The 15,403-nt window shown below is 44.3% G+C and overlaps 1 protein-coding gene across 3 annotated transcripts in view; it reads right to left on the bottom strand.

Annotated features, from left to right (window-relative positions):
- Positions 1-2,478: 2,478 nt before the first annotated feature.
- Positions 2,479-15,403, bottom strand: part of LOC122943423 (NADH-cytochrome b5 reductase-like) — a 22,875-nt gene continuing 9,950 nt past the window's right edge. For 2 of the 3 annotated variants that reach the window (XM_044301151.1, XM_044301148.1), the window contains exons 5-8: positions 7,173-7,277; positions 5,734-5,937; positions 5,439-5,477; positions 2,479-2,791 (exon numbers count right to left, since the gene is read on the bottom strand). In XM_044301151.1, the coding sequence (XP_044157086.1) occupies positions 2,588-2,791; positions 5,439-5,477; positions 5,734-5,937; positions 7,173-7,277 (552 nt within the window). In that variant the 3' untranslated portion in view covers positions 2,479-2,587. The remainder of the gene's footprint in view (positions 2,792-5,438; positions 5,478-5,733; positions 5,938-7,172; positions 7,278-15,403) is intronic. The other variant, XM_044301150.1, reaches the window with a different exon arrangement.

Raw genomic sequence — 15,403 nt, 5'->3', positions numbered from 1 at the left:
CTGCGCATTGGGCTATTTAGACCATTAACATTGATACTTGCAAAAGATATTACCATAGTAAAGCAGTGTAAAACGCAAGGTATGAAAGTCGCACATTAAACTGTAAAGAAGGTGCAAGACGCCTCCCAGCCAGCGCGCCTGCAGCCATATCAAGAAGATGGTGGAACATAATTTAGGCAAAGGTTTACCCCCAATCATGGACGTATTTTCCCACAGTATTGCTGAAAAAAGAAAAGAATAAGAATAATAATAATAACATGTAAACAAGAACATAACCTATAGGTGCATCCGTGAGAACCAATAGGCTCCCCGTGAACCCAAATAACTTGGGGTATCAAAGTCCCGTCTGAAGCCTCGGTAAAAGCCTGTTCGGCGAATCACCACTCCGGTCAGTAGCACTGAAGGTTAAACCACCCTCCGGTGATTCTCATCAATTGACAGTGTCCCAATCTTTCCGGATTTTTTCAGGGTGCCCCCGGCGTTGCTCTGTCTGCGGATCAATAGGAATGTCCCAGCTCTGCAGAACTTTCTTCCCTTCCTCTATTGTTTTAATGATAAACAGTTCTCCCATATGAAGGATTAGAAGGCGCACTGGGAACCCCCACCTATACTGGATTTTGGCTTTTTGTAGAGCCGATGTGATGGGTATCAGGGCCCTTCTTTGCCTAAGCGTGGTGGCCGATAGATCCGCATATAGAGAGATTTTGTGGTACGGTGCAGGTAGACCACCATTTTTTCTGGCGGAAGACATCAGCTGCTCCTTTACAGTATAAAAATGAACTCTCGCAAGAACATCCCTAGGCACAGATTCATCCATATATCTGGGACGCGGCACTCTGTGTGCCCGGTCAATCTCTAAATCCCCCTCCTTGCAGTGAGGTAGAACGCACTTAATCAGCTCTTTAACGTATAGAGGAATATCTTTAGCCACCACGCTCTCTGGGATGCCCCTTAGCTTTATGTTGTTGCGTCTGCTACGATCCTCTAGATCCGCCATTTTGCTTTTTAAAGCTTCCACCTCCGCCTCCAAGGCATAGTGAGCATCTATGAGGTCGTTATGGGAGCCTGCAAACTCCCCGAATTTGCGTTCCAGATGGTCAGTTCTGGCCCCTAACTCCTCCACCTCTCTTCTCATGAGAGCCACTATCAGACGCATATCATGCAGAAGAGAGCGTCTCTGTATTAGCAGCATGTCCCTCATGGCAGTGTCTGTCAGGGCAACGTTAGCGACCGGCAGTGCTAAAAATTCTGCCTCTCCTGCAGTCTGCAAGTCCCCATTAGATCCCAAAGTACCTGCGGTGGCAATTCCTGCCTCGGGAGAGCCTTTCAGAGGAGTGGAGTGCGGAGATTCCGCTGCTTCCGTTGTCGCGTCTCCTCTTTGTGAACGGCTGGCCGCTGCTGTGCCACAAGCTCCTTCTTGCCCGATGTGTGAATCTTTGATTCCGATTGCAGGTCTCTGGGACTTCGGTGTGGTTAGTTCCTCCACCGGGTCTGGGTGGCTGGTTGATCGAGCGTCTTCCTCCTTGTCACTGTCTGCGGCGCTCTCTTCTCCGGCGCCATCTTGGAATCTTCCCGCCTCTCGAGTGAAGTAAAACTTCGTCAGTTGCGGGTGTTTCTGCGCCTTTTTCTTTCTCCCGGTCATGCTCAGGGAGTGTTCGGTACCTCGTCTGTTCAGTTTCGGTGTGTTCACCATGGGTATCGTCGCTGTTTTCGTCGCTGATTACAGTGCTAACTCCGGAGCTGCAGCACACTACATCCGCGCGCCTCGGCCGCCAGACCACGCCCCCTTTAGATGCCATTCTTAATAAAGGCCTAAGCTGGTGGTGATTCTGTCGAAGTTATGAAGAGGCGCCGGCCTCTCCATAACTTCGGAGGATCCGCCACCAGTTCTAAATATAAGACTGCTCCCTAGCTGTCTTAGTTAGACCTTTTTCTACGCCTAAAACAGGCGTAGAAAATGTTAAATGCGACCCCGTCCCTTTCAACACCACACCCACTTTTTTTTAGACCTGGTGCGAGCGGGGAGAAGTCGCTGATTATGGCGCAACTAGCTGTTGCACTGCAATCTGAGCCTGAAATACGCCTAATGTAGGCGTATTTCAGCTTAATAAAGGAGCCCCAAAATGAGTCTATAAAACACTCCTGGCAAACCTGGCATTACAGTGCCCTGTGGCATGGAGGAAAGCATGAACGAGACCGTCTAGCTGCCATCATTTTTGCCTGCCAAAAAAACTAAAGAAATGGAGCCCCTATATAGACATTGTAGCACACTAAACTTTTAGGGTATATTCACATGAATCAGGTATGCTCCATCCAGATTTGCAGTGGAAGATCTGCAATGAATTAGAGTAACAGCGAAGTTTTTGACATTTTAACAAAAGCTCATCTACATGCTGTGGGGGAAACCAATCTCTGCGGAAATTGACCTATGGCGCAGATCATTATTCTGCATCAAGCCAATTCCTTCTGTGTATTCTGTGTTCACTGCAGATTTCACCATTTTCAATGATTTATTAAAACAAAAACAAAAAAAATATGAAGGAGTTATAACAGTATTTTAAAAGGTGCAAAAACTATAAGAAATATGTTAAAAAGAGAAAATCGATGAGCTGTCCTGCTCCAGCTGTGTTAGTATAAGAGTCATGTCCTCTGTGAATAATACCGAACCACATAGGAGTATGTATGGTTTTCTCCGGCAGGTCTCCAACACCTTTGCCAAGAACACCGAGTCTATTCGTCCAAGTTTTGAGTTCTCCTTACAACTCATGGGCAGATTTTCTAAGGATTGTTCCTGTGCCAAAAACAGCGGGAAATTAAGAATAAATAAGAACAGATTATGAGGGTGACATATATAATATCTTTAAGGAATTGTCCAGGATTTTGATCCTTTCCTCAGGCCATTAATATCAGATTGGTGGGGGCCCAACAACCCCACTGATCAGCTGTTTGGTTGTAGCTCCGGAGCCAGAACTACACAGCTCCCTCCATGGTGTAGTGGACAGATCTGGTAACTGCAGTCCTGCTCCCATTCACTTCGGTGGGCACAGCACTGCAGTCACCAGCTCTGCCCACTACCTAATAGATGTAGCTGTGTAGTTGTGGTGCCGGAGCTACAAAGAAACAACGCCAGGGGAGCTGATTGTCAGATCCTCGCACATCTGATACTGATGACATATCAAGAGGCTAGGCCGTTAACATCAAAATCCTGAACAACCCCTGTAAAGAAATGTAATTTTGTAAGCAATGGTGTGCATAGAGCAATATGACCACTATCAGAGTCTATTCACACCATGTTCGAGGTGTCTGGTGTATATACTGGAAAATGTATATTAGGCCTCTTTCACACTTGCGTTGTCCGGATTCGGCGTGTACTCCACCACGCCGGATCCGGAAAAACGCAAGTGTACTGAAAGCATTTGAAGACGGATCCGTCTTCAAAATGCTTTCAGTGTTACTATGGCAGCCAGGACGCTATTAAAGTCCTGGTTGCCATAGTAGGAGCGGGGAGCGGGGGAGCGGTATACTTACAGTCCGCGCGGCTCCCGGGGCGCTCCAGAGTGACGTCAGAGCGCCCCATGCACATGGATGACGTGCCATGCGATCACGTGATCCATGCGCTTGGGTGCCCTGACGTCACTCTGGAGCGCCCCGGGAGCCGCACGGACGGTAAGTATGCTGCTCCCCCGCTCCCCGCTACACTTTACCATGGCTGCCAGGACTTTAGCGTCCCGGCAGCCATGGTAACCACTGAGAAAAAGCTAAACGTCGGATCCGGCAATGCGCCGAAACGACGTTTAGCTTAAGGCCGGATCCGGATCAATGCCTTTCAATGGGCATTAATTCCGGATCCGGCCTTGCGGCAAGTCTTCAGGATTTTTGGCCGGAGCAAAAAGCGCAGCATGCTGCGGTATTTTCTCCGGCCAAAAAACGTTCCGTTCCGGAACTGAAGACATCCTGATGCATCCTGAACGGATTCTCTCCATTCAGAATGCATTAGGATAAAACTGATCAGGATTCTTCCGGCATAGAGCCCCGACGACGGAACTCTGTGCCGGAAGAAAAGAACGCAGATGTGAAAGAGCCCTTAATCAGCTGCACAGAGCCCTATAGATCTGACACATGGTAAGAGTGTCCTTTTGACATCTGCAGGACCGGTATATGTTGGTATACCTTTTTTAACTGTATAGGAAAGAGCTTTCCTTTACAGATGGTGATATATGATTAAACTTTTTTGCAAGGCAGCATATGGATCATGCCACTGTATAGTAAACAGTAGCATACTTAGGGACGTTATGTTTAGTGCACATGCTGGGACATTTCACCAGCATAGGTGCCAAACAGAAGACTATAGAGTAGTGTGAACACACCATAACCAGTGCAATGCACTTCAATCCCAGCATTTATAGCAGAAACTGCAAAGCAGATGTGACCATGGCCCTAAATAGGCTTTGTACATTCAACAAACTCTGCATAAATCATTAGAATAAGTGAATATAAGAAACTTTGCTATATATCTTATCCGAGAAAAAAAAATGCCTCTTTCTCCATGTATCAGCCACTTCGTCCCCTCTTCCTCAATTTACAGCTAGTATCTGTCTTGAGAGGCGAGATGGATTATCAGCTCATTGAGGGAGCAGGCTACTTGCTGCACATAGAAAACTGTGGAGAGGGAGGATGAGTACACTGCTAAAGGGAGACAGAGGCACAGACACACACAGATACTGCTTTCTCTAAGTTTTTTAACTCCCAGTGCTGGATTCACAGCTAGACTGCTCAGTACGAATGTCCCCCATGCTGCTTATTAGGGTGTGCTACAGGAGATGGGGAAGTAGGATCTCCTCTATGTGTGCGGTGTATGGGAGACATCACAGCAGCTGGTCTCCACCCAATAGCTCAGGGAAAACTGACAATTAGAGAAGGAGCCCACAGAGGGGACAAAATAGTGGAAAATGCAGATTACAAGTCATAAGATGACCAGATATGGAGTCATTCCTCATTATTGAATAGTATAAGTTGCTTATTTTATTATTCTATTTCATATCTTTTTGTAAATCCATCCAAAATAGTAGCCACTGGCCAACGTTTCGGTCTAATCTTAGACCTTGCTCACGGCCTTAGTTTGTGTAGTAGGGAGAATGGTGGATCAGCCACCATTCTCCCTACTACACAAACTAAGGCCGTGAGCAAGGTCTAAGATTAGACCGAAACGTTGGCCAGTGGCTACTATTTTGGATGGATTTACAAAAAGATATGAAATAGAATAATAAAATAAGCAACTTATACTATTCACTATAGAGTGCCGTGTTTTTTTTTATATAAATTTGGACATACCCTTACCACAGAGCACCGCCTACTCTCCAATAGGAGTGCCGCTCAACCCCAACCTTAATCATTCCTCATTACACACACACACACACCAGTTAATTCTAAAGAGTCACCTGAAACAACAGGTACGCCTTAACTGCTTGTTCCATCCCCTGAAGAGAAATACAGAGTTTTGTCATTGCTATTGCAACACTGTTAAGGTAGATCCCCTATGAAACATGTTTTTTTATTCTTCAATATGGATTGGATTCAGCATTGCAGCACATGCTGTATGTGACTCAGAGCCGGTGTAGCATAGCAGAGACAATTGCATCCAAGTTACCTCATACATCTCATGTAGGTGACTTCAAGTCCAACACTTATGGACCAGACTAGAGGACTTCTACAAATCAAGGTCATAGTACTCACTTGGCTGAGGACATAGAAGATCCTGACATTCCAGTATCTTGACTGCTCCTTCAGAAAGTTCTTCAGATAAACATTTTGGAAATTTCGAGCACAGACCACGAGTGTTAGGAAGGTCTCATCGTCTTCATTGTCTGTCACATGGGTCAAGATTGGCAGCATTGGGGCTATTCCTGTTCCTGAACAAAGCATAAGCAGCTCCCCGTGCTAAGGGAAGCAGAGACAAGAACTTTACAGATTATGTGGAACCTGAATGACACAATGAAGATGTAGAGTGCATATTAAAAGGGGTTATCTGAGAAGGAGGAATTGATAGAAAGGGCTCAAAGTCAAATAAAAGATGGGACATTGATCCTCATCAACCCCCCCGCCACTCCTATTCAGATGTTTACTAGGACCTTAATGGTCTCTGCTTCCTGGCCCCATCTCAACATGCAGGAAACGTCTGGAGATGCCTGCTCAGACAGTTACTGGCTGGGGTGGGTCACCTAAATTGACATGCTTATGTGACCGGGGGCCCTACAATTACTCAGTTGTCAATGTCTTGCTGGTTCACATTTATATGTCATTCATACATTGGTATGCAGAATCTTATATACGTGTAGGTAGTGATGCTATAACCGTTTGGGCGGAGAGCTACAAGTCCCATATTTTGTAGCGTCCCACTAGCAGAGTACAATGAAGGGGTTATCCGAGTATTTGTAACTGAAGACCTATCCTCTGGATAGGTCACTAACATCTGATTAATGGGGATCTGACACCCAGGACCCCATCTATCAGCTGTATGATCTCTCACATAGGAGGAGCACCACCGGAGTGCCGGGCCTTCTCAAACAGCTAGTCGGCAGAAGGTCCATGGGGTCGGAAACACACCGATCAAATGCTGATGACCTATCCAGAGGATAGGTCATCAGTGACAAATAGTCTGATAACCCCTTTAACTTATACATGTGAAAATGCTTAGCCCTTTCTAACAATTTGTTCATTAAAAGGAGTTGTATGAAGCTAGAAATACATGGCGGATTTCATCCAGAAACAGCTTCATTCTTGTTCACGTGTTGTTTTTATCATTACGATACCATACACAGCCTACACACAACGGTGGTGCATTTTCTGGATAAAAGCAGTCAAGTTTTTATTTTTTTTTAAACTTCCTACAACATCTTTAAGGAAATATAAGTAAAATATACACATTATTTAAGCTTTGAAGGACCGTACATTCATGTGCAGACAGGTTTCTCCAAGGTCACAGAGTATAAACTGACACTAGTACTAGAGGAAGAAAAGTATCACAGGACTGCAGGGTCAGACTTCGCACATGGTTTGTCTGTAGTCTGTATCCACGGAGACGCATAGGTATGCATAATAACTGCATGCACAAACACTGATTATTTTTTAGATGCATTGAGGCAATAAAAGTGTACATAGCCTTTAATACTGACTGTATTTGGTTTGTATAAGAAACCTCCAAATGGTCCCCTCCATGCTACAGAATCTCCTTCTCTCCAGCTTTTTACATACTGTGACATCAAGCCGTGTTCATAAACCTGCAACAACAAGACCCTTTGCATTAACATAGGAAATGTCAGTGTTGGCTTGTGAAACGCCATATGTAACATCTCTGTGTTAAGAATAGACATTGGGCAAAGAGGTAAAGGTGGCTCCGATTCAGAAGATGTAGAAGTAGTGGTTTGGGGTACCGGATGCTACAGGTCAGAGTAGATAGGTGATGGCCTTTGGTGTCAGGGGGCTGCTGGGTTAGGCCTAGTCTCACCTGACTCGGGTAAGAAAGGGTAGTAATAGGAGAATTAAGGCTGTATTAGGCTGGCAGATAGTCTACCAGATCATTTCTAATGATCATTCATAGTTAGGCTCGTTAGCAATGATCTGGCTGTATAATAATGCCGCTGATTACCTGATAAACGAGCAAACGATTGGGCTAGTAAAAAAAACGTTTGTCGGTGGCAGATTGTGCTGTCTAATCATGATCTGCTGCCAGCAAACAACTAGTCAGTATGGGGGCAAACGATGGCATTAGCGATCGCTCCTCCCCATACTGTGAAGGAGATGGATAAATGTAATAGCAGTAGCGGTCTCCTCCACTAACGAGCAGGCGTTTGCCAGGAAGGAACACTTCCCTCCCAACAATCCCCTGCTGTATGTAATACAACTTTAGGCCTCATGCACACGGCCGTTGCCGTCTTGCGGCCCGCATACGGCGGGTCCGCAATACACGGGCATCGGCCGTTTGGACCCCGTATCACGGATGCGGACCCATTCACTTGAATGGGTCGACAATCCAAGAGATGCGGTGCAGAACGGAAGCACGGATCGGTGTTTCTGTCCGTGCCTCCGCACCGCCAAAGAATAGAACATGTTCAATTTTTTTACGGTGCGGACGGATCACGGACCCATTCAAGTTGAATGGGTCTCGATCCATCCCGGCCGCTGCATGGATGTTGCCCGTGCATTGGGGACAGCAAATTGCGGTCCCCAATGCAGGGAACAGCCGCACAACGGCCGTGTGCATGAGGCCTTAAGAATAAGTAATTGGCTGGTGGCTAGTGGGTGTGGAGAGATAAAGACCCAAGTAGAGCAGATAGGTGAAAGCTTTGCAAAATATCACCAAAAACATTATCAACTTTGACCCAACCCACCCCAAGGTTGATGTTATTTTTTGGGATGTATTGTTTTGTACGGCCTTGATTCCTGGCCATGTACTCCAGTGGGTTGTACAGTGGTATGGTCATGCCGAGGGGGACTTCGCATGCAGCTGGTAACAAGCCTCTATGGCAGACCCCTGGTAGGTTTTGCCCTGCGTACCACATAGATTGGTCTTATGATCCAGCAGATCCCTGGACTGTGATGGGGTAGGGGCAAAGGTTGTAGGAGGAGCACGCTGCCCCCTTTTTGACAGCTAAAGAAGTCGCATCTAAGAATGGCGTGGATAGGACCTAGAGAGCACCATAGTGTAATTAAAGGGTTTCCTGTGCCACACAATTTGCTAAAGACAGGCCTCTCCCACCATTGACCACCGGCCATGTGGCCTATTTGAAGCGGATTTTTGCAGTTGGATGCTGCTTGCAGTTGCAACCTTTCCTGGCTGAAACTAATGGCAGATTTGTATTTTGATCCTGATCTTGACTACAGTCTTGTTTGTGACCTGGTTCTGGGTCTGACCTCGGCCTTCTTTCTGATCCCGCCGTTCCTCTGCAGCACCACTGCTGTCTGCAGCTAGGTCCACGACTCCTTGCAGGGTTTAAAGGGTAAAAACCAGGCGACCAGTCACACCCTGCACCCCAGACTTGCCAGTGCCAATCTTTTTTTTTTATAATTTTTTTTTTTATTTAAATTTCAAATACAAAGCAGATCCATAAAAATGGAGATAACACATTATTCTAGCTCTAATCATAGTAATTACAATTCTTTTTCCTTTTCTCTTCCCTTCCAGCTCCCCCCCCCCCCCCCCACCCTCCACGTGGGGACGCGAGAAAAAAAAAAAAAAAAAATAAAGAAATTTAAACACCTCCAACACTAAAGCAGCCAATTTTTCCATACCTGGTCGAGATTTAATGACCTTTTTTTATGATTCTTCATCACTCGTTCTTCTTTAATTAAATTATCTATCATTTTTCTCCATTGTCCCGCTGTCGGTAAGTCTGCTTTTATCCATTTCCTTAGTATAAGTAATCTGGCCTGGAATAGTACTTTATTCAGAACCAGTCGTGTTTTTTTATTTAGCCTCAAATGTTCAGTTGCCCCTAAGATACAAATTATTGGATCTCTGGGCAGTCGAACCTTCAAAAGCAAAGATACGGTTTCCATTATTTCTGTCCAATATCTATGGAGCTTGGGACATCTCCAAAAGCAATGTATTAAGTCGGCTCTCTCCTCCCAACATTTTGGACACTTATCTGTTGCTTTCACTCCCATTCTTTTCAACATCCATGGAGATCGGTGTAATCTGTGTACTATAAAGAATTGTGAGATTTTATGTGAGCCCCTATCCGAGATTATCGCATAATTTTTGAGAGCATCTTTCCAATTATCTTCTGTAAGGGAATCTAGATCCTTTTCCCATTTTCCTACAGCAAGCATTGTAATCGTTTTTCTCTTACCTTCCATCAAAAACCTATATCTCCTTGCGGTTGTTCCTCCTCCTTCCCCTACTGCAGTAAACTTATCCAACCTGTCTGATTTTTCCCTCCTGTACCTATCCTCCTGGACCACTGTCCGCAATGCATTCCTGAGTTGAAGATATTTATAGGTGTCAGTATGGGGGATCCCAAATTCCAGCACCATTGTATTAAAGTCCTTCAACTTATCTTCCTCGAAGATCTGGTCTAAATATATCATTCCTTTTTTCCCCCCAATCTATATAGTCCCTTATTGTTTCTAATTCTTTTAAATAAAATTTTTTCCATATCGGTGTATATTTCAAAAACCCTTTAATCTCCAATATCTTTTTAATTTCCCCCCATACGTGTTCTATTAGATTTAATATCCTATTGTCAGAATTTTTTTTACCCAAAAAACCAGACTCCAACACCTCTAAGTGATTTCCTCCCTCTTTCCAACCCCATCTATTTAATTCTTGCCTACCCACTTGACTATCTAAACTACCCTTTATATTCCCATATTGAGTTATTAAATAGTATAGAAACAAATTGGGGACTGCTAATCCTCCCTCCTGCACTGGAAGCTGAAGGACTTCCTTCTTTATTCGAGGGATCGCACCCTTCCAGATAAAGTCCCCCATTAGTCTATCAAATAGTTTGAAGGTAGTCTGCGGTACTCTAACTGGAGCATTTTGAAGCACATAAAGTATCTTTGGGAGAAAGACCATTTTTATTAAATTTACCCTACCTTGGATTGACATTGGCAGTCATTTCCATATGTGTATTTTCGTTCTTAGTTCTCTTACTAAGGGAAGGACATTTAGCTTTTCATATTCTTCTATGTTTCCGGAGATTTGTATGCCGAGATATTTAAAATTTTCGTGTTTTTTGAGAGTATGCACCCGTGTATCTCCCTGTAATTGTCTATCTCCCAATAATAACATATGTGATTTCCCCCAATTTATCTTTAGACCAGAGAAGAACCCAAACTTATCTATTATCTCTATCACTCTGTTAAACTGGTCCCCAGTGTTTTGCAAAAAAAGTAATATATCGTCCGCATACATTAACAATTTTTCTTCTCCACCCGCGTATTGAAAACTTTTAATCTCCTTGTCATTTCTTATTATAGTTGCCAAGGGTTCGATTGCAATGGCAAATAGCAGTGGGGAGAGAGGGCATCCCTGCCTGGTGCCCCGAAATAGGGCAAAAGGCAGGGACAATCTCCCGTCCACCACTACTCTAGCCCTGGGATTTAGATATATTAACTGGATCCACCCTATAAATCCTTCCCCTATACCAATTCGCCTTAATACTGCCCATAAATACTCCCATTCAATACAGTCAAATGCCTTTTGAGCATCCAGTGAGAGTATCGCTTTATCCCCTGCGTCCAGTCTGTTGGCTTCAATATTGAGAAATAGCCTTCTTATATTGGAGTATATTGTTCTACCCGGTATGAACCCTGTCTGATCTTTATTTATTATTCCTTTAATGACCCTTGAAAGCCTGTCCGCTAGGACTTTTGCGAGAATTTTAACATCCGTATTCAACAGGGATATTGGCCTGTATGAGCCGGGATCTGTTGGTTCTTTTCCTTTTTTTGGGATTAGTGTGATAATTGCTTCCTTCATAGAATTCGGTAGGTCACCCAGTTTTTGAGCTTCATCCAGTGTTATCTTTAATTCTTGTACCAAAACCTGGGAAAAGGTTTTATATATTTCAAAGGGGAGCCCGTCCCCGCCCGGTGCTTTCTCGGATTTAACCTTCCCTAGAGCTAGATTTATTTCTACCACCGTTATTTCTTTTTCCAAATATTCTTTTTGAGATTTAGATATCCTACTGAGGGCAATCTCATCCAAGTAAAAATCTAACTCTTGTTTTGAGTATTGTACCCTAGACTTATATAACTCTAAGAAGTGCTCCCAAAACACTTTTTTAATACCTTCAGGTGTGGTGATTAGTTTACCCGTTTTATCTTTAATTGCACCTATCCATGATTTCCCTTTTTGATTTCTCACTATATTTGCTAATATTTTGCCAACCTTTTCACCCTCCGAGGCTAGTTGGATGCCTTGAAAGAGCAATTCATTCCTACTTTTCTCTAATTGATAAATCTTCATCTTTTCCTGTTCTTCCTCCCAGACTCTCTTATTTAGTACAGTAGGATTTCTCATACTTGCCATCCCTGCCTCTTGCAATTTTTTCTCCAATGCCTTCCCATTCTCTCTAGTTCTTTTTTTCCAGTAGTTTACCCGTTTGAACAAAATTCCCCTCAAAAAAGCCTTGAAAGTGTCCCAAACCACAAGTCTACCAGCAGAACCGTTATTTTCCATAAAAAAATTTATTAGTTCCTCAATTATACTCTCTGTATCTGAAATCAATGGCAGCCAATGAGAGTTGAATTTAAACACTGACAGAGTATTATCTTTATTCAAATCCAGCTCAACCACCATTGCATTATGGTCTGACAGAGCCATGGGTATATATTTTGTCATAATCCTATTTTGGGACATTAAATTTTTATTTCCAAAGGTCATATCTATTCTCGACCAAGTTTGGTGTGTTTTTGAATAGCAAGAATATCTAATTTCATCCGGGTGCTGAACCCTCCAAACATCTACCCAATTGAATTCATTGGCTACCTTACATAAATCTACATTTTGTACTCCTCCCCCCCTGCTAGATGTCCTATCCCTGAGTGGATCCATAACCGCATTGTAATCGCCCACCGCAATCAATATACATTCCTGTTTGTTTAACATAAATCTATACAGTTGATACAGAACATCTGGTTTATATGGTGGTGGAATATATATATTTGCAATTACAGTTTTAATCCCTTCTAAATAACAATATAAAAAGAGATATCTGCCATCATCGTCGGCCTCACGTGCCAAAAGTTCAAACTTTATCTTATTATGTACCAAAATAGAGACCCCTCTAGAATAGGTGGTATATACGGAATGATGTGCCGCCACTACCCATCCCCTCTCTAACCATCTTACTGATTCCTTATCCAAATGTGTCTCCTGGAGGCAGATGACGGCTGGCAGAAACCTCTTCATCCACTCAAGGATAGCAAATCTTTTAACCTTCTCACGGAGCCCCCTCACATTCAGCGAAAGGATCCTAACCATCTAACAGAGGGGGAGGAGAGAAAAAAAAAAAAAAATTTATCCACGTCCCCACCACCCCATATATGCCCCCCCCTCAATATAGTCCCCCCTTCTGCTGGCCAGCAGTCTGGGCGACTCCATAACTTAGCGTGACTCCTATCACCCCCCGCCCCCCACCACCAGCCTCAAAGACCCTCTCCATCCGCCCATTCACTAACTTCCTCCGGAGTCTGAAAAAATAAGGTCTTGCCTTTATATTCCACCCTTAATTTCGCCGGAAAAAGTAAGCTATACTTTATGCCTGCCTCCCTTAATCTTTTTTTGACCGACATGTACTCTCTTCTTTGCGCATTGGTGCTAAATGAGTAATCTGGAAAAAGTTTGATCTTTACCCCTTGTATATAATATTTTTCCGAGGTTCTTGCATCAGATAATATTTCATCTCGATCTTTAGATAATAAGAATTTCACCAGTATGGATCTGGGATAATCCCCTGGCACCCTATTTTTGGTGGGGACCCTATGTGCTCTTTCAACAGAAAACAGGGGAGAAAGGGTACCTTCTTTACTATTTTCCCTGAACCACTTTTCCATAAATTCAGTACAATTTCCTCCTTCCGCTCGCTCTGGGATCCCCACACATCTTATGTTAGCTCTTCTTGATCTATCCTCCTGGTCTACCAATTTTTGTTCCATCTTAGCATTTGTTTGTTTTAAATGAGCCACCTCCTTCTCTAATTTCTGTACAGATTCCTCTAGGGTGGGAATCCTTTTTTCCATCTCTTGTAGGCGCTGTCTTACTTTTTCCATCTCGGCTCTAATAACCATAACATCCGTCTGCACTGCCCCAAGCTGGGTTACTAAATTACCCATTAAATTTTCCATCCTTGAGACAGTGCAGAGTATATCCTGCACCATTTTTACGTCCGTTTCTGTATATGTCACTGGTGTTCCCCTATCCCCCTCCCCCCCCTCCACTGGCGTCTCCTGTGTCAACTCCTGTACTCTAGCGTCCGCCATTTTTTCTTTTTGTGGGGATCTAAGCCCAGGTGAACTCGGGACCAGGTACTTATTGAGACCCGCTTGTTTGGGCCCACTTTCAACCCCTCCTACTGATCGCCTAGTAGTACCCCCCATGGGGCCACGCTGCTCCTCCCTTCTTTTCGACGGCATTCCAAGATCCCTTCCCTCTTTTCTTAATCCTCTTTCACCCTTTCTTTTTCTTTTATTCTCCCCTTCTTCCCCTTTCCCTTCCTATTCTTTTTGTCTCCCTTCCCTTCCTCCTTCCTTTTATTTCTTTCCCTTTCCCCCCCCCCCTATTCCTTACTTCCCTTCTACCCTTTTTTTTTTTTTCCCCCCTCCCACCCCCTTTCCTTCCCTCTTCCAAATACAATCGATCAATAAATTACTTCCATATTTAGATACGCAAACTAGTTCAGAGAAAAAAAAAAAGAAAGAAAAGAAGTCCATAATATCAGCAGAATCCAGCCGAGAGAAGAGAGGCTTCTTAAGGGGTTTGGGGGTCGAAATCTAGACTCCCAACGTATAGGCGATATAATCCGATGGCAGATTAGTTCGGAGGACTGTAGTACAGTTAAATATCTTGAGGGGGGTATAGGGATTTCAATCGGGATTATAGGAATTTGTTGAATGTGGCACGGCACATCCCAAACCCCCTCCCCCACTCTATCCTTTTTTTTTTTTTTTATTCGATTCCGATCACACTGACGCAGTCCACTCTCAATAGCTGTCTGCAGATCTCTCAGTGCAGGATTTACTTCTGTCACTCCACAACAACTTCAATCTGCACCCCCATAGTTACAACCACGTTCACAGCAAAAAAATTGACACTCTGTCAGCTGCAGTCCCATGGGTACGCAACAGGGGCTCCCAGCATCACCACAAGAGCCTGTGGACAGTCCTCCACTTTCAGACAACTAAAGTGGCCCCCCTTTCAAACACTACAAGCGGAGTTGACCTCACCGCTCCAAGGCCAGCAAATGTCAGCGAGAGTCAATGGGGGTTAATGTAATTCAGGAATTCAGGATTCTTGATTCAGTATAAGTCAATACAAATAGGGCAGGATCTCAGGGACCAAGCGCCCCCTTACATCATCTCCACCAGTGCCAGGACCCCACCACTTCACCATCAACAGGCACGTGCCGTCCGGGGCTCCACTTTAGCACAAATGGTTAGTGCCCTATGTTCCAACCCCAGCAACCTTCGTCCCGCCAGTGCCTTTTTTTTTTTTTTTTTTTCTCTTCACACAACTAGAGCTGCAATAGCTCACTGCTCACCACCCAACGGCTCGGATCTTCAGGGACAGAAGTCGGAAAAAAATCGGACACCGGCGTCAAACTCTGGGGTAATCAGGGAGGCGGTCAGGGCGGCCACAGCCTCGGTACATCGCTGTGATGGACGGCGAGCTAGCGTGGGC

This window comes from Bufo gargarizans, chromosome 7, assembly GCF_014858855.1.
Source record: "Bufo gargarizans isolate SCDJY-AF-19 chromosome 7, ASM1485885v1, whole genome shotgun sequence".
Taxonomy (NCBI): domain Eukaryota; kingdom Metazoa; phylum Chordata; class Amphibia; order Anura; family Bufonidae; genus Bufo; species Bufo gargarizans.
Note: the sequence above shows the minus strand (reverse complement) of the source record. Positions and strands in the feature narration are given on the sequence as shown.